This window comes from Diabrotica virgifera, chromosome 2, assembly GCF_917563875.1.
Source record: "Diabrotica virgifera virgifera chromosome 2, PGI_DIABVI_V3a".
NCBI lineage: Eukaryota > Metazoa > Arthropoda > Insecta > Coleoptera > Chrysomelidae > Diabrotica > Diabrotica virgifera.
The window spans coordinates 183971871-183996785 of record NC_065444.1 but is presented as its reverse complement, the minus strand read 5'-3'; the positions used below and the strand labels follow the sequence as shown (position 1 = coordinate 183996785).

General features: G+C 35.3%; 1 protein-coding gene across 3 annotated transcripts in view; it reads left to right on the top strand.

Moving 5' to 3' along the window:
- The window catches only part of LOC114331857 (filaggrin-2-like), a 49221-nt gene that overhangs the window by 3318 nt on the left and 20988 nt on the right, over positions 1-24915 (top strand). The window contains exons 2-3 of one of the 3 annotated variants that reach the window (XM_050642974.1): positions 6237-6473; positions 21780-22298. In XM_050642974.1, coding sequence (XP_050498931.1) covers positions 6237-6473; positions 21780-22298 — 756 coding nt within the window. The remainder of the gene's footprint in view (positions 1-6236; positions 6474-21779; positions 22299-24915) is intronic. The other 2 variants (XM_050642975.1, XM_028281534.2) reach the window with 2 other exon arrangements.

Here is a 24915-nt window from a genome sequence, read left to right as displayed (position 1 = left end):
TGAATGTTGGCGTCTAGGTATAGTTTTTCGAGCTCTTTGTTAGTTCTTATCCTATATTGTCCTGCTGCTTTATCAAGCACAGGCCCAAAGATCTTTCGTAAGATTTTTCTTTCCCAAACACGTAGTCTCTCTTCGTTTGCCTTTGTTATCGTCCACGTTTCGCTTCCATACATCACAGCGGGTCCTATATTTGTTTTATATACTTACGTATTTTTGTACGTCTTGTTAGTTGTTTCGATTTTAAAAGGTTTTAAAGGGCAGAAAGACATCGGTTGCCGGCGAGTACCCTATTGTTTATTTCTTGTGTTCCGTAATTTTCTTCAGTTATTTTTGTTCCAAGATACTTAAATACTCTGACGCGCTTAAAGTTAAAGTCATCGATGGTGATGTTCTGACCGATTCTGTCTCTGCTTTGGTTATTGCGGCTCATATACATACATTTAGTTTTATTTTCATTGATTAGGAGCCCAATCTTCTCTGCTTCCTTCTCGAACCTGACCTGACTCCTTCGTTTCGTATTCGGATTCCTGGGTTCCTATTTCCCTTCGGGTGTATGACTACTATAGGTAATAATAATGCCCGTGGGTCTAGTATTTAATTCCAGAATAATTGATAATAACAAATTATCTGTCATACTTCAGAATTTCTAACGTAAGCATCGCGATATGGGTAAAAACCTAGACAAACAGTATAACGTAGGTAATTACTTTTTAATCACTTACTGGTGTCGTTATAGATGAAAGTGATTCCTCCGTAGTGAATAGCAGTTTTTCGTAATATTCTTCCCATGTTCTGCTGGCCATCAAATACGGTTTCTCCTTTTTGGTTCTTTAGTCCTTTTATTTTTTGTTGCTCTGACCTTTTTGTAAAATTGTTTTATTTTATGATGTTTTCTGTCTAATTCAATATCCTCATGCTTTTCACCTAACCAGTCATTTTTCTTCTATTTAGTTGTTGCGTTGGTTTTTTTCTTGCGGGTTGTTGATCCATGTCATGATTCCAGTTTTAGTATAGTCATGACCGTACTAGTTTTTATTAATTTTTGTTGTTTTTTATTTCCTATTATGTCATTTCTTGTTTCATTTATGCTGCTTTTTAGTTCTTGCCATCATTCTTTTATGTTTATGGATTGACTCATAACACAGGCCTACAGTGTTTTTGGTGCCAAAGTGTTTAGAGCTGATTTTAAGTATATTTGGAGTGCTGATTCCGAATATGGCTTTCTTTTTGCGGTATCAGCTCTAGTTTTCAAGATAACGTAGGTCATGCCAGCTTTTATGCATTTAAATACGAATTTGCTGATATGGATATACTAAATTGAAATAAAAAGCACACAATTAAAAAATACGTATATTATAAGCCATTTCATCATCATCATCCTCCTCCTCCTCCTCCTCCAGACCTTTGTGTCCACTGCTGGACATAAGCCTCCCTCATTTTTGTCCATTGCGGTCAATTTTGAGCAGTTGGCATCCAATTTCTTGACATTTTCTTGAGATCGTCAGTCCAACGAGTAGGGGTCTTCCTCTACTACTTTTGTCTAATCTCGGACTCCACTCAATAATCTCTTCGTCCACCTCCCATCACTGATTCGGGTGACGTGCCCGGCCCAGTTCCATTTCAGGGTGACAATTCGGGAAATTACATCGGTAACTCATGTTCTTAGTCTTAAGTCTTAATTTCCAACTCGGTCACGAAACGATATACTCAGCATTGACCTTTCCATTTTCCTCTGAGCTATTTGCAGCATTTTAAAGGTTGTAGCTGTCAATGTCAAAGTTTCGGCACCATAAGTCACCACAGGCAACACACATTGGTCACATGTTTTACGTTTTAAAGAAATTGATACCTACATATATCGCTTTTAAAGATGTCTTTGAGTTTTCCATAGGCTGCCCATGCTTGGTTTATTCTTCTTCGTAGGTCGCATGTTGGTTTGTCACTTGTGATCTTTATTTCGTGTCCAAAGTATATGTATTTTTCCTCTAGCTCTACTTCGTTGTCTCCAATATTGATATTTCCGCTAGGTAAAAGGTTTGTCATGAATTTTGTTTTGGAGATGTTTATTTTAAGACCTACCCTGGCACACAGTAACTGAAGTTCATGTAGCATTGCACATATCTCCTTGAGGTTGTCAGGGAACAAAACTATGTCGTCTGCGAATTAAGCCATTTAACTACAATAAAACCCTTTGTACAATGAAACAGACATACAATTAGTTTTGAGAAAAAAACTAACAAAATAGAAAAAAAAACTTTACTTGACGTAACGAAAGATTCGCTAGCGTGATTTCCCGGAATGAACTTTTAAACAGTTTCTCTTCAAATCCTAGCAAAAATCTGCCATCAAGTGGGTGTCCCATCTTCCTTGGTAGCGGTTCTCAATGGTTTTTATGTCTTGGTGAAGTCTCTAGCCTTGCTCCTCACCTGTGTCACCTAAGTTTTCAGGGAAACGGTCCAGCTGGCTGTGAAGATAGTTGACTTTGATGCTCATATTCCATCCAAGTGATTGGAAGTTATTCAGTAAACGGTTTACCAGCTCAGCATAGTTTTCACTTTTGTGATTTCCCAGAAAATTTTTCATAATGTCCACAAATGAAAGTCGAGCTTTTTTCTCTACCTTATTCATTGACCCCACAAAAGCCGGATCCTTTGTAAGAAGTCTGATGTGTGGTCCATCAAAGATTCCATCTTTAAGTTTTTCCATACTTATCTCGGCCAGCTTCCTTCCTATGTAGGCGAAGCATGGCCCATAGGTTATGAGCCATTATTAGGTGGATGCTGAATGGGTTTACAAGTGGTAAATGTATAATTTTGAAAGTTTAAAAATACTCTCCAAGCTGTTTTATTTCCTTATAAAATAGTAATGTAACGACATTAAAGTATTATTTCTTGCATAAATGCGGCATAATACAGTGAGAACAACAAATATATACTAAGGAATAAGTTTAATTAACAATGTATATTCCTTTGAATAGCATATTCTTCATTATCTCAAATATTAAAACTCGTAATTTCGGAATTTGCCATATCCATAAAACTAGAGCTGATACAAAAAACGAAATCCATATTTCGATTTATCGCCCCTAATATAGTAAAAATCAGCTTAAAGATTCACGTCACCAAAACAATTTTTTTTCTGTAGACCTGTGTAATTCATAATGTTGGATATATTTGAAGAGCAGACATTTTTACATTTTTCAGGAAATGAGAAAAACTGCCACTCCATTATTAATAAAGTTTTAAAAAAACACAAAATATGAAAAAAGGTACTTTTTTATTATTAATTTGCCCTATTTATAAGTAACAAAAATCTTTATTACTTTTTGCAAAATACAAATTTCTTGATGGACAAAACATTTGATTGTCTTTATAGGACATATTATATATAGTCTGATTGTCCCTAAATGATTAAAATAAAATTAAAATAAAAAGAGGAACTGAAGCATTTCTGCGTGTTTGGAGAGCTATATAGTAAATAAAAAATCATAATATGACATGTATGTCGTACTCCAGAAGGCAGTAATATTCTTTTCCATCTTCACATTGATCGCAGGTCTGTTCTTTTTCAATTATATTATCACGATACTAATATTTCAAAATTGGATCTAACCAAGTTACCTCTGGATCTAACGCCGATTCTTTCTCTGATAAACTAATAGTCTAAAAGCTAGATCCGAAAAATCATCGTCATAAGTAATATGGAGTTTGGCATGTGAAATGTGTCTATTGTATATTGATAATTATGACCCCTTTCAGGCTGAAACCTAAGTGGATACAGGAAGTAGCAATAAATAATGAAAGGGGAAAGTTAGTGTAGTCTTTAAAGGTTTTCACCACCTATTTTGTTAAACCTCCACCGATTTCGATGAAAATTGGTGACTAGTTAGAGCATACCTCAAGAAATAAAAATGATGTGGTGCCAACTTGCACTTTTGCCCTGGGGGTGGATACCACCACTTCTCGGAGGTGAAAACTATTTTATTAAAAATAACCCCACAAATCGATAGAGGGACAAATTATAAGTAAAATTTGTTATATCATGTTATTAAAATAAATCAAGACTTTTTGAGTTATTAAAAATCAAAGATTTGTCTGTTTAAGAGCACATGCGTGAAGTTACGGATGATAAAAAGAACATATTAATTAATTGTATGTTACTAAAATATTATTTTTATATTATTTTGATATTATAAATTTAGAAAAAGTGTATTCGAACATGTCAAATGTACCCATTATTGGACACCCCCAGATTCTGGACATATTCAGTTTATATTAATAGAGAAAATTTAATTAAATATCGAAATAATATAAAAATAATATTTTACTAGAATACAATTAATTAAAATGGTTTTTTTATCATCCGCAACTTCACGCATATGCTCTTAAAAAGACAAATCTTTGATCTTTAATAACTCAAAAAGTATTGATCTTTAATAACTATAGCACAAGTTGAACGTATTAACATGTTAACAACTAAGTGGCAACGCATCCCTTGTAACGGCATCATTTAACTACTTGTAACGCCGACCTGAAGATGATCTGAATAATGTAGAGATCGAAACCGGTCGTCAAAGTATAATTAAATGATTTTGAGTAAGTCTTTGTTTCATTACTACATTCAAAAAGTATTGATTTATTTTAATAACATGATATAACAAATTTTACTTAAAATTTGTCCCTCTATCGATTTGTGGGGTTATTTTTAATAAAATAGTTTTTACCCGCGGGAAGGGGTGGTATCCACCACCAGGGTAAAAGTGCAAGATGGCACCAAATCAGTTTTGTTTCTTGAGATATGCTCTAACTAACTCTAGCTCTAATTTTCATGCAAATCGATGGAGGTTTAACAAAATAGGAGGTGAAAACCTTTAATGACTGCACTAACTTTCCCCTTTCATCCCTTATTGCTACTTCCTGTATCCACTCAGGTGTCAGCCTGAAAGGGGTCATAATTGTCAATATACAATGGTCACATTTCATAGGAAAAACTCCATATTACTTATGACGATGATTTTTCGGCTATAGCCCTCCGTCTATAACTAAAAGTTGTGATATGATATCCAGTTTTTTTCTTCTTAACAGCTTGCTTCATTGGCATTCCCGGCAGTATTATGTTACTTAGTTTTTCCTTTGGTTGAAATAAACTTAAAAACTTTTTAGAAGAGCCATCATTTTTGTACAAAACCTCTGTTTTATACAAGATTTTATTTTCCCCAGCAGTTTTTTTGCATTGAGTTTTGATTATTCTTTTGGCTTCATTGATGTCTATAAATTTTTTGAGTGGAAGTGCTGGTTTTATGTCATACAAAATCGAATCAGAGCCAAGCATGATGAGTGGTCCTTTCTGAAATCAGTATTTTTTAAAAAGTCAGTTCACACCTCTTCCTGTTTCAAGCACAAGCCTTGTATAAAAACAGGAGTTTTTGTTAAAATATTCGTTACACAAAATGCAAAATAAAGTCGTTACATAAAGTAATGCTATTTGTTTGTCTCTCGCTAATGGACAAAATGCTTTGTCTAGGTCATTTTTGAAGCCAAAAATATAAGTTAAATATTACGCTTAGAATGTCTAGGATTATGTAAAATAATAAATGACGTTTTGATGAATCCAACGCCTCCTCCAAGTTATAATGTGAAAATACGGATAAAGTGCATACTGTGGATAAAGTGTGCATAAAGTGGATAAACATGTTAACCGTAGACAAGGCATACTGAGCAAAAAAGCGTAACGCGCGGCAGTTGATCGGTGGTCTATCTATATCTTTTTACTAAGGGATACCGCTCATATTACGAACAAAGATGGCTAGACACTCAAAATGAATATTGACCAATGGCGTCCTCGATATCGGCGTTATACCTCGATGCACAGAACGGCCTATAGCTAGTCTAATCTACAGGTTATTATATCTATGTTTAAAAGTGTGCTCCTCATTTCCATTCATCTGTTGTTCAAATTTTTCTCTTATTTCAGTCTCTTCTAATGCTTCTTATAGATTTCATTTATTAGAGTTCACTGTTAGCTCGATGTATTTTTTCCATCTCAGCGCGCTTATTTTTATTATTACCAGAAAGTGGTCCGTGTCCGCGTTTGACCCTCTGTAAGATATCGTGTCCAGTATATTTTGTACCAAATCTTTGGTTGCTGGGACGTAGTCGATTTGATTTTCAATGCCAGTTGCACTTACTCTTAATGTATTATATAATACAACAATAGTTATATTTATATATTTTCAGGTGGATCTAGTTGGTGGTGGAGTAGCAATAAGAAATCATCTTCATCATCCTCAAAGACCTCTTCGGTGGCTACTGGAGCTCACGCTCCCGCACCAGCCCCTAAAGCACCAGCTCCTCAACATGATACGATCAAGAAACAAACTTCCCACGTGAGTCATCAACAACCGGCAAGCAATCCTAACTATGGAAATAACCAACAAAATCCTATTGGATGGAACGTACCAGGGAACAAACAAGGTATCGATTCTTATGCTTTGCAAGATTTTTTAGTGTAATAAGTTTGTATTATCTACTTAAAGTGTTAAGTATACCCAGATACCGTACATTCTGCACAAAACTCATATTTCAGTTCAATTCGATTTTATAATCCATTTCTTCTTCTTCTTCAGGTGCCGTGTCCGTATTCAGACGTTGGCTGTCATCATGTTTATAAGTTCCTGAAACCACTCTCTATCGGCTGCTGCGCGAGATAATTCTTCTAGCGTGGAACCACACTATTGTCTAGTATTACGCAACCATGAAAGTTTCTTTCGACTGATCCATCTCTTTCCCTCCACTTTTCCTTGTATTGTAAGGCGAAGTAGATGGTATTTAGGCCCTCTAATTATTATATGGCCGAAGTATTCTGTTTTTCTCTTCTTTATGATGTTTATGAGCAGACGTTATGAAGTCATTTGGAGAACATTTTCATTGGAAGTGTGCGAATATCCGTTTCAAAATATCCTATTTATTTTCATAAGTAACAACTTGTAGTACAAAATAGACATAATATTTGAGTTTGAATGTACTGTTTATCTTGCGTATTTTTCCTGTTTCTTCATATGTAAAACAGAGAGAAGAATTTTAGACAAAAAGGAGTTTTTTCCCGTGATTCAGAAGAAAAAAAACTTTTGAGCCTGAGAAAATTGTACACTATACAAGAAACAAGAACCTAGCCGAAACATCACAATGACAAATATTTAAAGAAGAAGGTGTACCTCAACACCTGATTTCCCTTAATTATACTAAACTAAGTTTTGGAAACACACTACCGGAAAACATACCGGTAAAAGTGCTTGACTCACTTTGAAATAAATTCTACCCAGCACAAGGTATCACGCAAAGATGTATATAGTCGCCAGGACTATTTACTGCGTAACGAAAATATATGAGAAAAGCTATTGAATGATGGGAAAAAGATACTTAAATAAATGACCAAAAAATAAACAGTCTGCTTTTTGCTGATAACACAGCTCTTCTGCGAACAGTCTGCGAACAAAAGAGATAATTGATCTCATAAAATTGGCTGAAAATAAAAGACAAATAGTTCAGTAAATAATAAGATATTATCTTCGTCTTCTAATGGCGCTACAACCCTTTGTGGGTCCTGGTCTGCTTGACAATGTTCTTCCATTCTGCCCTGTCGGATTCGGTACTGCCTGATGTTCATGGTTTTAAGACCCCTCTATACGTCGTCTATCCATCTTTTACGGGGCTTTCCTCTTGTTATATTTCCTTCCATATCTGGATTACTTTCACAGCCCAATTATCTGGCATTCGTTCTAAGTGACCAAGCCAGTTAAGTCTTTGAAACTTAACAAATCTAACAATATCTGCGCTCTGCATTAGTTCATCCAGCTCGTGGTTCATTTTAATTCTCCACGAACCATCGCTGCAATATGTTGGTCCAAATATCTTTCTTAGTATTTTGCGCAAATATTTTTAGTTGATTTTCATCAGTGGTTGAGAGGGTCCACGTTTCACTTCGATATGTGACCATTGGTCTAATTACTGTTTTGAAGATTCTATATGCTTAAACTCACGATTCAGTAACTTACTTTTCATTAATTCTTTGTATGCATAAAAATACTTATTACCGCTAAGAATCCGTGATTGTATTTCTTGATTGGTGTTGATGTCATTTATTATTGAGCCTAGTAGCCCAGTCGGGATACCATTTGACCTTGCATTAGGAGCTGACCCAAATTTTATTTTTCTAATCTTTAGGGGGGGTCAATAGTAGTATAAATTTAAAATCTCGACTGAATTTGACCGTTGCGTTAGCCGCCATCTTGATTTTAAACGAGAACCGTTTTTGCTCAATACCTCCACCATTCTCAACTTTTCGACAAAAAATGTAGAAACTGAAATTGTTGAAAATGCGGTTTTCTATAATTTCGTTTATTATAATTTTTCTCGTGCGGTCCATATTTTCCGAGTTATGGGAAAAAACAGTGACAGTTAAAGCATAATTATTGATTTATTGAATTATCTCGTTTATTATTACTTTTATAACAAGTTTTAATCTATACAGAAATAAAGAGAATTAAATTTTATACAATTTTGATTTCCTTCATTTTTTTGATAAAATTAATATTTAAGGTAGTACGTATGCGGTAAAGGCGCGAGCGTAAGACCCGATTGATTTTAAAGCAATTGTTTTTGTTCAATATCTTCCCCTTTTTCAACATTTCGACAAAAAGTGTAAGGACTGAAATTGTTGCAATTACGATTTACTACAATTTTTCGAGAGAACCAGTGGCTGGTCTAAGAGGGGGGGAATGGGAAAATTCCCCCCAACGGGGTCCAAAATTAAAAAAAATTGTTGAAATATTAAAATATGTTAGCTGACATGAAACTTAATTATCGACAGACAAATTCAACCAATAAAACCCGCTAGTTAATAAAATTAAATGAACTTAATGCATATAAGTTATTATTTATGTCTTTTATGTACTTAGTTTGGTTGGTGTTTCATTGGAAGTTTCAAAAATTTTATAAAATATAATTTTTTTATTTTTATTTATGTACAATTATGTCGTAAAGTTAATAATAAATGAGACAATTCAATAATTATGCTTCCCCTCCGCTTCCACTATTTTCCTCCTTAACTCGGAGAATATTGATCGCATAAAAAAATTGTTGATAAGAAATTGTAGGAAACTGCGTTTCCAAAAATTTTAGTTCCTACCGTTATAAAGGTTCTCCTTTAAAATCAATATGGCGGCTAATGCAACCGCGGAATTTAGTAGAGATTTTAAATTTACACTACTCTTGATCTACCCTAAAGGATAGAATTATAAAATTTGGGACAGCTCGGAAAAAAGATTAAATTCAGTAATTATGCTACCCCAACCACTTTTTACTATTTTCCCACTTAACTCGGAAAATATCAACCGCATGAAAAAAATTGTTAAAAAGAAATTGTAGGAAATCATATTTGGAACAATTTAAGTTGAAAATGGCGTAGATATTGAACAAAAACAATTGCTACAAAATCAATCAGGTCTTACGCTCGCGCCATTATCGCATGGCGATACGAAATGGCACGGATGCCCTAGCGGCAACTGCTAGCAAAAAAGTAAGTTTTCAATCTAATAGCACATAAAACAACATCCAAAAATGTTATCCTACATCCTACCAGACTGAAAACAACGAGAACCTTCTCTGGTAACACCTCAGCATCCGTTATGGCTTGCAAATTGTAGAGTAGAAGCCTCGGAGGTGTTACCAGAGAAGGTTCCCATTGTTTTCAGTGTGGTAGGGTGTAGGATAACATTTTTGGATGTTGTTTTATGTGCTATTAGATTGAAAACTTAGTTTTTTGCTAGCAATTGCCGCTAGAGCATTCGTGCCATTTCCTTCGTTGCAATCCGTGACTGCACGCCGGGGTTTGTTTGGGTTGGGTCAGAGAGAGCAGCATAATATGTGCCTCCTGATGAGAGACTAATAAGTTTCGAAACCGGTAGAGGTGCTTGCTGCACTCTCTGGTTGAACTGAAATAATGATGCGGCTGTAATTTCGTGTTGCAACGAAATTGAAAATGGTTATTCATTTTTTATTTACATGTTTACTCGGATTGCAGTACGAAGGGAACCATTCTCGTTGGAACTTTACCGCGCTGAGCAGATGGGACGTGAATTATAAATTGTAAAATTTCCTCATTTTCCTTAGTCTCAGCATCCGTTATGGCTTGCAAATTGTAGAAGCCTCGGAGGTGTTACCAGAGACGGTCCCCATTGCTTTCAGTCTGGTAGGATGTGGGATAACATTTTTGGATGTTGTTTTATGTGCTATTAGATTGAAAACTTAGTATTTTTAATTTATACGTTTATAATGATAATTTTCACCTCCCCTAGTTTCATCTCTTTTTGTTTCGCAATGTATTATGCTTTCCATCTTTTGCGTTATTTTGCCGGTTACTAACGCGCTCATCACTGTATAGGTCAAACGTAGCAGCTTCCCGTTTCAGCTCTATAGCTTTTTCGCTTAATACACTTTTGTTGCAAAAAGAGGTACGCCACTGTGTTGATAAATAACGCAATTTTGAGTGCTCTGATATTTCATCCGAATTTCGGAAATATCGAGAATTAGAAATTGTAAGAGTGAACTGTGAGCAAATAATATACTACAACAAAGTGCTGAGAGTGTTAGTGACACAATAGGACTAATAATATTCGAGGTAGGCTGAAATCAAAATAACGTGGCGACTTATCTGTTGGTAGCGATTTATCTATCCGCAAGGTTGAATTGTAGATGATCGTTGGCGCTAGCAGATAGGCAACACATATTACACATTCCATAGGTGTATCAGAGGAATACGGATGGATGAAATGAGCGAGATGGTTAAAGAAGTAACAAACGGAATGAGAGAGATAGCAAATGAAATGAAAGAAATGAGAACTGAGCGTAAAGAATTAATAAAAATTGTCAAAGATTTAACAAGTGAATGGAAGCAGAGTTTGGAAGAAGTAAAAGAGACTAGAAGAGAAAATAAAGTAATGAAAACTAAAATCAGGGTGCTAGAATATAAACTTGAAGCTATGGAAAAAAAGAACGTCGAAATAACATTATTATCACCGGATTTGAAACTGCAGGAGATACTATAGAACTAAAAGAAGATATAGAGAATCAGTTGCAAACTTTTCTTGGAACAAAGTGTGAGATAAAAGAGATAACGAAACTGAATAAGAGAATGTGCAAGTTAGAATTGAGTACATATGGTGATAAAGCAGACATAATGAAAAATAAGAACAAGTTAAGACATATTAAAGGAAGAAAACTTTTTATTGATGATGACTATACGATCCAAGAAAGAGAGATCCAAAAACAACTAAGAGAATATGCAAATGAACAGAGGCAAAATGGTAATGTTGTAAAAGTTAAATACCAGAAGATCATTATAAATGATTAAATATGGAAATGGAATATGGAAACTGGCACAATTGAAAAAGAGAGCAACAGAGCTAATCCAAAAAACTAATAAAAGCAGAGGCGGACAAAATGATGACAAATTCGGCAATGAAAACGGAAAAAGAAATGGAACTGAAAGTTATAGATAAGAAAGAAGAGGTATGGAGAACAGCGACATGGAATGTTAGAGGAATAAGTGGAAAAGAGTTAGAATTAGTAGAAACCCTTAGCAACACAAACTATGCTGCAATAGCCATCACTGAGACAAAAAAAAAGGGAGCTGGGACACAAATAATAGGAGATGGAAATCTATTAATATACAGTGGTGTAAAGGAAACTGAATGGGCCAGAGCAGAAGTAGCCTGTTTGATACCCAAAGATAAAGTAAAAGGTATAAGAAATTGGGAGTTCATCAATGAGAGACTATTGAAAGTATCAATGAATTGTAGTAAAAGCGATATTATAACTTTGATTGTAATATACGCACCTGGAGAAAGTGACAAAGCAAACGACAAAAATCAATTTTGGGAACAACTACAGCAGACAGTAGAAGATTATGAGGGAACACTCATAATATTACTAGACTTCAATGCTAGAGTGGGAAACGAAAACATGAAATGGAAAGGAGCTCTAGGTAGGCACGGAGAACACACAATTAATAAAAACGGGAAAAGATTGCTAGAGTTTTGTATAGATAATGATTTAGTTATAGCCAACACTTTCTTTGAACACAAGGAAATACACAAGATAACAAGATCAATGCCCCAGCGAAATGAAAAATCAATAATAGACTTCATAATTGTTCCTCGAGAAAAAAGGAGTAAAGTTAAAGATGTCAGAGTGAAAAGAAGCTATGATATAGGTAGTGACCATTATCTACTAGAAGGAGTATTCAAGAATAACAACAAAGTCGAGGACCGAAAACAGATACAAAACAAAAACTATAGCGGAAGAATAAGAACCTATAAGCTGAGAAACTTGCAAACAAGAAATGAGTATATAGAAAAAACAGAAAAACAGTGTGCAAGGATTGAAAAGAGAAGACAAAGTAGAAATGTGGAAGAAAAGTGGATCAGATTTAAGGCAATACTATTAGAAACAGCAGGGCAAGTTTGCGGGTATACCAGAAGAAATAATCATAAAAAGCAGACAAGCTGGTGGAACAACGATATTAAAAAAGAAGTCAGAGAAAAGAAAAGGCTATAGAAAATGTACATACAAAAAAGAAATCAAGAGGCATACGGATAAATACAAGGAACAGCGCAACAAAGTTAAAGTAAGGATAAAACAAGAAAAGCAGAACGCCTGGGAAGAATTTGGAAGAACTATGGAAGAAAATAGTACCCAAAATACAAAATTATTTTATAGAGTATTAAAGAATATGAGAAGTAAAACGGAAATTAAACTACAGCACATAAAAGATAGAAACGGAAATATAATAACTGAGGATGAGCCCATTATAGAAAGGTGGAGAGAATATTTCAAGGAACTTTTAAACAATGAAAATACAACAGCAGAGAATCGCACACAGATAACAGACGAAACACCTGAAAGAGGGCAAGAAGACGTTTATGAAACTAAAATAAAGATGGAAGAAGTTGAAGATGCACTAGAAAAACTAAAAGTTGGTAAAGCAGCAGGGATCGACGGAATAGATGCTGAATTATTGAAATATCTTGGACAACAGGGTAAACAAGAATTACATGACCTACTAAATTTAGCGTGGACAAACAAAAAAATCCCAGAGGATTGGAACATTTCAATAATACTGCCTATACACAAAAAGGGAGACACGAAAGAGTGCAGTAATTATAGGGGTATATCACTTCTCTGCTCAGCGTTGAAAATCTACGAAATTATCCTAGAAAAGAAACTACGAGAAATAGTTGAGCCTCGACTGGCGGATATACAAAGTGGATTTAGACCATTACACAGCGTACAAGATCATATATTCACACTACAGCAAATTACTGAAAAAACACTGTTAGAAAACGATACACTGTACCTGGCGTTTTTAGATATGAAAAAGGCGTTTGACATGGTCAATAGAGAAGGAATATGGCAAATCCTGATAAACAAGAAAGTAGATGAAGAACTTGTAAGTGTAATAAAGAGTTTGTATGTCAACACAAAAAACCAGGTCAGGACAAGTAACTTAATCTCCGGCGAATTTTCTAATAACGACGGGATTAGACAAGGTGGAGTGTTGAGCCCACTGTTATTTATTTCCGTTATGGATGAAGTTATTAAAAAGTGTTGGAAAAAAACTAAAAAATGCGCTATAGTGTAGGAAACAAAGGTTGAACCTTGCAAAATGGACACAAGTCCGGTTTTATTTTTTTTTCTGGTATATCAAGGGGTGATTATTATAAGACTAACTTTTTCTGAAAAAATTTCGCCCCGGAACCTCCCTTTTCACCCCTTTAAAGGGGGTAATTTGTGGTTTTTGCGGAACGTAGCCCTTCCTGTAACTTTTACAAAAAATTTCTTTTATAAAAATATGTAGAGGACTATATTTTCTACGATTTATTTCCAACACCATCTCTCTATCATCCACCGTTTAGCGGGGGTGGCGCCCTAAAGTTGACAAGTTTTTAAAAAAGATGTTTTTAAAAAAAATATGTTTTTCCCTAACTGTAACGGAAATTAAGAAGAAATCCTGCGGCAATTATTCACAAATAATTGACTGATTTTTTGGTATAGGTTTCACTTAAGGGTAATTGCCCTTTTTTTAATTACAGGGTGTTACATTTTAAAAAACCTCTTTTTATACCATCTGAACCGTTTGTGCTAGAGTAAAAAGACTTTTAGAGATTACCCATATACTGGTGCTATTTACAAATTTGTATAATGCACCCCCATTTTTTCCCCGGAACCACCCCAAAAAAAAAGAAGAATTAATAAATAAATTGATTTTCTTGGAATCCTTCGCACACAATGCCCTTTATTAATATGCTTCATATATCATTTTGTGCACGTTATTATTACCCATGCATGGACACCAAAAGCAATTTCCTAGTGCAACCTTTGTAGCAAAAAAAAAATAAATAAAATGGGGGGTTAAAAATTTTTTTTTGTTTTTTGCTTTTTGATCCATATGGGCATATGCTTCCTCAATAGTGCTTTTCGAAAATATATATGGTTATTGCAACATCTCTGCGAAAACCACCCCTATCCTTGAAAATATACTGCAGAAACTACCCCTATCCCTTGGCGAGCATGTTTTTACGATTTTCTCATTACCTATGTATTCTTTTTAAACAAAACTTATACAAGGTTAAAGACCACTATTTACTCTAAAAATTATGTCCTATTCATTTTTTCGTATAAGCAACCGTTACGGCACAGTGGCGCCGTAAACCTCATATATGCGTTGATGGGCTCCAGTTTTTGTTTTTTTTTTCGTCATCTGTTCGTTTTATTGATAAAGTACTTATGCAAAATAAAACAACACAGTGTAACCTACAAATTATGACTTATGCACATTTTACATTCTTTGCTCCCCAAAGCCACAGTGGTGGCCCAAAATAAATTTTTGCATATTTTCGCCACCTACATGCATTTTATTGCATTAATGCTACCTTAACAGCACAATATTTACCCTTAGGTGGTCGCTACGCAGTGGCGGATCCAGGGAGGGGTGATGGGGTGATCACCTCCCCCCCCCCCCCTCTCAAACCAAGTGATATTATATTCAAAGATTATAAAACTATTCATTTATTTTTATAGAGATTTAACCAATTGGCACTCCCCTCTTAACGATTCTGGATCCGCCACTGTCGCTAAAGCATAAAAGTCATTCTTATAAAAATAATAATAATATAAGTATTTCTATAAAAATAAATGAATATTTTTATAATCTTCAAATATAATATCACTTGGTTTGAGAGGGGTGGGGGTGATCGCCCCCATCACCCCTCCCTGGATCCGCCACTGCTTAGCGACCACTTAGGGGTGAATATTGTGCTATTAAGGCAGCATTAACGCATTAAAATGTGTGTAGGTGGCAAAATATGAAAAAATTTATTTTGGGCCACCACTGTAGCTTTGGGGAGCAAAGAATGTAAAATGTGCATAGGTCATGATTTGTAGGTTACACTGTGTTGTTTTATTTTACATAAGTACTTTATCAATAAAACAAACAGATGACGAAAAAATAAACAAAAACTGGAGCCCGTTAAAGCATATATGAGGTTTACGGCGCCACTGTGCCGTAACGGTTGCTTAAACGAAAAAAATGAATAGGACCTCATTTTTAGAGTAAATAGTGGTCTTTAACCTTGTGTAAGTTTTGTTTTAAAAAAAATGAATAGGTAATGAGAAAATCGTAAAAACATGCTGGATAAGGTATAGGGGTAGTTTCTGCAGTATATTTTCAAGGATAAGGGTGGTTTGCGCAGGGATGTTGCAATAACCATATATATTTTTGAAAAGCACTATTGATGAAGCATATGCCCATATGGATCAAAAAGCAAAAAACAGAAAAAAAATTTCAACCCCCCATTTTATTTATTGTTTTTGGCTACAGGGGTTGTACTAGGAAATCGCTTTTAGTGTCCATGCATGGGTAATAATAACTTGCACAAAATGATATATGAAGCATATTAATGAAGGGCATTGTGTGTGAAGGATTCCAAGAAAATCACTTTATTTATTAATTCTTCTTTTTTTTTGGGTGGTTCCGGGGAAAAATGGGGGTGCATTATACAAATTTGTAAATAACACCAGTACATGGGTAATCGCTGAAAGTCTTTTTACTCTAGCATAAACGGCTCAGATGGTATAAAAAGGGGTTTTTTAAAATGTAACACCCTGTAATTAAAAAAAGGGCAATTACCCTAAAGTGAAACCTATACCAAAAAATCAAACATCTATTTGTGAATAATTTCCGCAGCATTTCTTTTTAATTTCCGTTACAGTTAGTGAAAAATATATTTTTTTTAAAAACATATTTTTTAAAAACTTGTCAACTTTGGGGCGCCACCCTTGCTAAACGGTGGATGATAGAGAGATGCTGTCGGAAATAAATCGTAGAAAATATAGTCCTCTTCATATTTCTATAAAAGAAATTTTTTGTAAAAGGTACAGGAAGGGCTACGTTCTGCAAAAACCATAAATTACCCCCTTTAAAGGGGTGAAAAGGGGGGTTCCGGGGCGAAATTTTTTCAGAAAAAGTTAGTCTTATAATAAGCACCCCTTGATATGCCAGAAAAAAAATAAAACCGGACTTGTGTCCATTTTGCAAGGTTCATCCTCTGTTTCCTACACTACTATAGAGTATAGAAATTTGCAACAAATAAAAATTGAATTGTGCATTTGCTGATGACATTGTATTAGTTGCAAGAACTGAAAAGGCTCTCGCAGATAACATTAGAATCTGGGCTGAAGAACTAAAAAACTACAACTTAATAATAAATATGGAGAAAACTAAAGTAATGACAATAGCCAACAAAGAAGCAACTGTAAATATTGAAATCGAAGGGCAAAAAATCGAGCAAGTAGACCTCTTTAAGTATTTGGGAATAATGTTAAACAACAAAGGTACACAAGAAGATGAAATTGGAAACAGAATAAAATTGGCAACGAGAACTTATTATTCACTGTATAAAAATTTCCTAAACAAAAAAGAAATATCGAGGAAAACCAAAATGACAGTATATAAAACTGTATATATGCCAATTACAATATATGGGGCAGAAAACTGGGTACTTAATGACAGACAAAGAAAAAGATTACAAGCTACAGAAATGAGATACTTAAGAAAAGTGGTGGGAGCAAGAAGATTAGACAAAAGAAGAAACGAAGATATAAGACACGAATTACAGGTAAAATCGCTCAACGAAAAAGTTGAAGAAAAGAAGTTAAAATGGGCTGGACACATGATAAGAATGAGTGGTGAGAGACAAGTGAAAATGACATGGGAGGCCAAAGCAGTGGGTAAAAGCAGGAGGGGCAGACCAAGGAAAAGCTGGAACACTACTGTAAACGAAATACTCAAGAAAAGAGGAACATCGTGGCAAGAAGCAAAAGTTTTAGCAGCAGATAGGAAGAAGTGGCGTAAATTTGCAGAGAGTATTATATAAAGGAGGAATCCTCGACACCTAATGGTAAAAGAGGTAACCGATTATGTATGTATGTACACTTTTGTTGCGGCTTATTATGGCAACATCATCTGCATATGCGCATATTTGCATAGATCTTGTATTAATATAGGCGTTGTTGGAAAAGTGTTGTTGATAAGGCATCACCTTGCCTAACTCCATTGTCAATATCAAATGCCTTTGTCATATATCTCTACCTATTCTCACCATAGCTTTAGTATCAATAATATATTGAAGAAAAAAATCATCATACTGGATAGGCAACAAAACAATCATGAATACAATCAAGATTGAACGGGTTGTAAGCTTGTAATTATATCTATATTGTAACAATAAAACGAGTGATTCGTTCATACGAAATTTATTTATACAAGTTTACAGATCGAATTTAACTTAATAAATAAATACTCCTACAAGTTCGCGTCCTTATATAATATATATCCTTATATTATTGAATACAAAAAAGCAGACATGTTCTTGAACGTTCCAGAAAAATGGAACCGCTTATCCCTAGTAATGCGTAGTGATAAGTTGGGATGTTTTAAGTGTAAACACAGCTTAAAGTGAGTTGGTAGCTCTGCGAGAGATGACCATCTGGCATTTACTGTTCTGCGATGATGTTCCATGCGGACTGACAGAAAGAGCAGACAACAACGGGGCAAGGGGTAGTTGTAGAAAACTGAATGTAAAATGTATTGAATACCATGTGAGTAATAAATATGAATTATTCCATCGACAGTGGTCTTATTAATTAAACAATGGTTAAGGTACTAAAGGACATAGCACGTAGCCTTGTCCGCCGAACATTCTCGAGAAAACCTTTCCTCGCTTGTTCGCTGCGTTATTCTTCCCGATGCTTTCGTACATGTCTGGCTGTCGAGACGCAACCTGTTACTTGCGGTCGGTAATTCGTCATAATATAATTACGACAGTTTTCATAAACACAAGGACACTGACACTGTAATAGGAGATAATACGCTAATTGCACACACACTGATTTTAGACGGCCAGTATCAAATCGGCTGATATTTTACTGGTAGTACAGAATCACCCGAGTTTTATCGGTCAAACAATCAGTTGCTTTGTTGTCGTGACACGAGGTTCTTGAATAATAATGAATCCTAAACAATTTTTTTTATCCTCCATATCCAATCTCAAAATCGTTTTTCATGGCGCTGAACTTCTCTTCATGCATCCCTGTTAAGATTCCTCTCCTTAAACTTATCTAAAGTTTTATCCCACAAAACAGGTCTTGCCTCCACTAACGAAATAAGAACATCATTATCAAGAAAATCACCCAAATCGTAATTATATATACAGTGCTACTAGTGCTAGTCAAAAGTCCGTACCCCCCCTCGTATCTTTCGAACGGTTATACAGTCGAACCCGCTTATTGGAATAGCCTTCGTGTCAAGTAAAAGTATTCTTATAAGAGGGATATTCTAATAACCGATCATTGGTGCCTAGTAGAAACATTACGGGACCGCAAATTTCTATTCCTTAAAGCGGGATATTCTTTTAACAGGTATTCTAATAAGCGGGTTCGACATAATAGTGAAATTTGGAGGGAGGAAATAAACGGACGCAGGCTTCTCAACTAGTCATAACAGGTGACGTAATAGTGACAGATGACGTTACAGAGCCACTGTGACCGTTAATTTTAAATGGTACCTTATGGCAAGTGATACCTGGTTTGAAAGGTATTCAAAATACTTATTCAGTCATACTAATTTTTTTGGTTTTAAGTTCATTTTGATTTTGGTGAATAAATTATATAAATAGAATATTGAAGTTTCGTTTGACGAAAAGTTGACGTTTTTCACTTCTCTAGTAGTAGTATGATATAATTGATCCAAATAATGGCATAACCCAGACATCCAAAGTGAAAGTTATCCTCCAACACCAAATTGTTCTATATGGTCCACATAATGTTCAGAAAAAAGTCACACCATTATGAGCGTCGGATTTGGGGGGGGGGAGAGGGGGGGAGAAATCGGCAAATTCGTAGTTTTTTAGGTTTTTCGTCAATATTTCTAAAACTATGCGGTTTAGCATGAATAACCTTCAATACAAAAATGTTCTACATTAAATTTGAAATAAAAAAGGTCCGTGGCATAATCCTTCTAAAGTGAACGGTTCCAAAGTTACGGAGGTAGTATAGTAAAATTGGTCCAAAAAAGGCCTAACCCAGACATCTAAAGTAAAAGTTCTTCCAACACCAAATTGTTCTATATGGTCCACATATTGTTCAGTAAAAGTTACACCATTTTGAGCGTCCTCTTTGGGGTGGGGGAGATGGGGGAGGAGTCGGTAAATTAGTAGTTTTTTACGTTTTTCGTCAATATTTCTAAAATTATACTTTAGCGTAAACAATGGTCTATACAAAAATGTTCTACATAAAATTTAAAACAAAAAAGGTCCTATAAATAATTGCTATAAAATCAACGGTTCCAGAGTTACGGAGGGTGAAAAGTGGAGGTTTTCGATACTTTTTATATTATCTGGGCAATTGATGATGATTTTGGGTGGTGAGGTTGACGTTTTTTTAATGGCTTATCACTAACATATCATCGACCAGTGAAATAGCAAATTTTATTTACAAAACACAATCCTGTTAAAGAATATTTCTATAAATTGCCCAAAGAATATAAAAAGTATCGAAAACCTCCATTTTTTACCCTCAGTAACTCTGGAACCGTTGATTTTATAACAATTATGTATAGGACCTTTTTTGTTTTAAATTTCACGTAAAACATTTTTGTATAGAACATTGTTTTTGCAAAAGCATAGTTTTAGAAATATTGACGAAAAAATTAAAAAAAAATACTAATTTACCTACTTTTTCCCCATCTCCCCCCAAACCGGACGCTTAAAATGGTGTAACTTTTTACTGAACAATATATGGACCATATAGAACAATTTGGTGTTGAAGGAAAACTTTTACTTTGGATGTCTGGCCTTTTTTTTGGACCAATTATACTATACTACCTCCGTAACTTTTGAACCGTTCATTTTAGAAGGATTATGCAAAGGACCTTTTTTATTTCAAATTTATTGTAGAACATTTTTGTATAGAAGGTTATTCATGCTAAGCCGCATAGTCTTAGAAATATTGACGATAAACCTAAAAACTACGAATTTACAGATTTCTCCCCCCTCTCCCCCCAAATCCGACGCTCAAAATGGTGTGACTTTTTTCTGAACATTATTATGTGGACCATGTAGAACAATTTGGTGTTAAAGGATAACTTTCACTTTGGATGTCTGGGTTTGGGTCTAGTTATACTATACTATAGTAGTTTTTACGTCAACGTGAACCTTTTTGACGAGCAACCATAGGCGGAATTTTGAATTTTTATTAATTAAATGCGAAACTACAATTTTATATTTATTTCATTTATTCATCAAAATGAGCTTAAGCTCAAACAAAATTAGTATGACTGAATAGGTATTCTCAATCCCTTTCAAACGAGGTATCACTTGCCATAAGGTCCCATTTAAAATTATCTGTCACAGTGGCGCTGTAAAGTCATCTGTCATTATTACGTCACCTGACATGACTAGTTGAGAAGCCTACGTCCGTTTATTTCCTCCCTCCAAATTTCACTATTATAAATATAACCGTTCAAAAGATACGAGGGGGTACGGACTTTTGACTAGCACTGTATATACCAAAATCATAATCGTAATAATCGTAATTATACCTATATACCAAAACTAAAATTAAAACAAAGTATTACTTACAATTTCACCGATTTGTCCGATAAAATATCGATGTGTTTGCAGTACCGCATTATATTATGCATAGTCACATACGTCACTACTTCCTGGTCCTGGTCGAGTGTCGATGTGCACAAAATACATACAGCGGCAGTGGACGGCTGCTTACCGGCATTTTACCGGCACCGATCAGCGATCGGCGTATGTGCAATGACCCTTTCTCGCATGCGATTCACTATTGGAATTTGGACGGCCGCCGGCCGGTATAAAATTTACCATCCAAAATCGGTGTGTTAGTAATTTCGCTTATGTAGATGTGACCTAGCAAAGACCAGCAAAATATGGAAAATGACCAAAATCCAGAAAAACACGCAAATTAAAAAAATGGGATTGGAGAACTTTTAAATATTTTAATTACAAACATACGATGATTTCTTATTGCTGCTATTCTCCAGCACCAACTAGATCCACCTGAAACAATATAAATATTATAACTATTATTGTTTTTTATAATAAATTAAAACCAACACTAGTTATAATATTTATATAGTTTCAGGTGGATCTAGTTGGTGGTGGAGTAGCAATAAGAAATCATCTTCATCGTCCTCAAAAACACCTTCGCTGGCTACTGGAGCTCACGCTCCCGCACCAGCCCCTAAGGCGCCAGCCCCTCACTACAATACGATAAAGAAACAAACTTCCCACGTGAGTCATCAACCGGCAAGCAATCCTCACTATGGAAACAATCAACAAAATCCGATTGGATGGAACGTACCAGGAAACAAACAAGCCCCTAAGGCGCCAGCCTCTCAACACGATACGATAAAGAAACAAACTTCCCATGTGAGTCATCAACCGGCAAGCAATCCTCACCATGGAAACAAGCAACAAAATGCGATGGGATGGAACATACCAGGGAACAAACAAGCCCCTAAGGCGTCGGCTCCTCAACACGATACAATAAAGAAACAAACTTCCCACGTAAGTCATCAACAACCGGCAAGCAGTCCTCACTATGGAAATAACCAACAAAATCCAAATGGATGGAACGTACAAGGAAACAAACAAGGTAGATAATAATTTTGAATTTTTATGCTTTTAGGCCGACCGCAAGTTGACACGCTGCTTGGTGGGGTGTGACAGGTGAGTCATGGTGAGAAAAAACTGCTGGTGACTGGATCACCGCAAAGTGAAACGCAGTTTGCTCCTACCGTCCTTAGGTGACGTGTTTCTTTCCTGCAGAGTTCGTGGATTTTATCTCCACGTGCCGTGAGATTTTCTGCGCCATTCTGCGGAATGAGAACTACGTAGCACAGGGTGCCTGTTAGACAAGGCGTTCACCAACGTTTCAACCAAACGGCGTGGTAATGGCGTTGAAGTGCTATGGTGACCCAGTGTCAGGTAGAATTGCTAAACCTGTATAAACATATGTGGGACCTTTTACGTGCGACTACATATGTTTGTACAGGTTTAGCAATTCTTCCTGCCACTTGGTCACCACACCACTTCGACGCCATTGCCACACCATCTTATGTCGAGTGTTCCTACTCTTCGTTTAAATTTGCACCCAAATAGCAAAAGTTTGATGATTTGTGGTAAAGGTTGTTGGTTAACTAATTATTTATTTATTTATTTATTAACATCATCCATTTATAAAATGTTTACAAAGCTACACCTTAATAACAATAAATGATTAAAATATCGAACATCTCAGAATAAAACAAACACTGTAAGAATAATACAAAACTATAACAAACTTATTTTTAGATACTTTTTAGTCGTTTTTTAAATAAACTAATTTCGGAGTCAAAAATATTAATTTGTCTTGGCAAGCTATTAGCACTTAGGGCCAATCGTGTAGTCGGTTAATTGATACCATAATTTCTGCAGTTTGTAGATCGAGTATTCCACAAAATTTTATTTTGTGGAACACTTCGTCTTTTGTTTCAGTTTTTCGCCATGTTTTTCCCGAGAGCATTCTCAACTAATACGAAATTGTTTCGACTTCTGCGAGTCCACGTGATCTAGCTGTCGCTGCGAGTTACTGCCGGATAGTAACGTATAACTCACAGCAAATATAACTCACATGGACACGTAGCATAACCAGTGATAACAACTACTGTTTTTGGACCCCCAAAATTTTCATCTAAACGGTATGTGAGTTTACAATTGTGAGGTAAAAATTGATTTTGGGTAGGACTTGCGCCATAGACATTTATGGTAGGGGAGCAAAGTATGCTAAATTTGCAGTCACTCGAGCGCTTTGGGGACCTATTGGGTTGTGAAGAATAGGTCCTAAAACCAAAAAAAGTTAAGCAAAGTTTTCCATTTTAGTGGGGACTTTCCATTTTTAATTTAATTTTCCATTTCCAACAATGGTTTTTTTAGATTATAGCACCATCTATCCATAATTCGAAAAAATGTCTCGAATAAAAGCTACTTATTTTTACATAAGTAATCCAAATCTGCAATAAAAACTTGGGGCTCCCATTTAAGATTTTAAAGTAACCCCCCACCCCACGTGTTTTTCAATCTGATGTTCAGTTTTTCAATCTGATGTTCATTTCGCGAAATATCGCGGGATTCGTATTTAAAATATTAAATTTACCCCCACCTCTCTCCGTCTAAAGTCGTGTTTGGTATAATTCGATAGATTTTTGAAAAATATTGAGAACATATTTTTTAGTTTTTCGATCTGTTTTTTCTTGTAAAACTTTCTGATTCACTCATTTCCTTACGCCTCGCTCAAATCGTCAGATTTTTTAAATATACACTGTTTAGCATGTACTTAACTTACCTTATCTTACTCTGACGGTTTCGAGTTTTTCTAAGGATAGATTTTTTCGCCCCCCCCCCCTTAACGAACTCCCCTGAATTAAGAGCCAATATATGGTAGAGGTACATTGTCAGGGTACAAGGTTTCTCCCCAGGTAATAATCTGACGCACTCGAGTAAGTACAAAAATCCCCGCTTGGGCTCCCCTACCATTCTGTAAATTAGTTTTATCAATTTTATTTCTATCTCTTGAAGAGTACTGCGCTACAACCGCCGCGGTAAACGCGTCTAAAATCTGCGTGCGAAAATAATTGGTAATAAAACCGAAGTTATTAAAATAAAAATCCTAAATTTTTATTTAGACATTTTTTCTTTCCTCCTTTATCCAGTCTGGAAGATACACACCATAGTCCAGGAGCCAAAGCTTTTCACCTCGCAATTTTTACAGAATGGATCAATTTGCTTGAAAATTTGAGAATAAGTAGTGGATAGTCAGTAGTGGATCACAATCTATTTGCTGCTGACAGGCGCTTTTACCATGGGGGTGGTTACCACCCCATCTCGGAGGTGGAAATTTTTTATTATATTTGGACCGCAAAAGTTAATAAAAATATTCATTCTAAGCAAAAAATGTTCTATACATTTTTCTGATAAAATTAATAGTTTTTGATTTATTCGCTATCGAAAGTGTTAGTTTTACATATATCTAAAAAATCAATATTTTTCGATGGTATCATTTACGATTCACTCAATTTTTGCCGTAGAACAAATTTTATCAAACCAAGTTCCTGGGAATTAAATTACCTACAATTTCATATTTAAACATTTTTTCGTATCTATGATGCTAATCTTTCTATTCTGAAGAAAATGGCATTTTTTACCAAATTGCAAACATTCGTTATCTGCTTTAA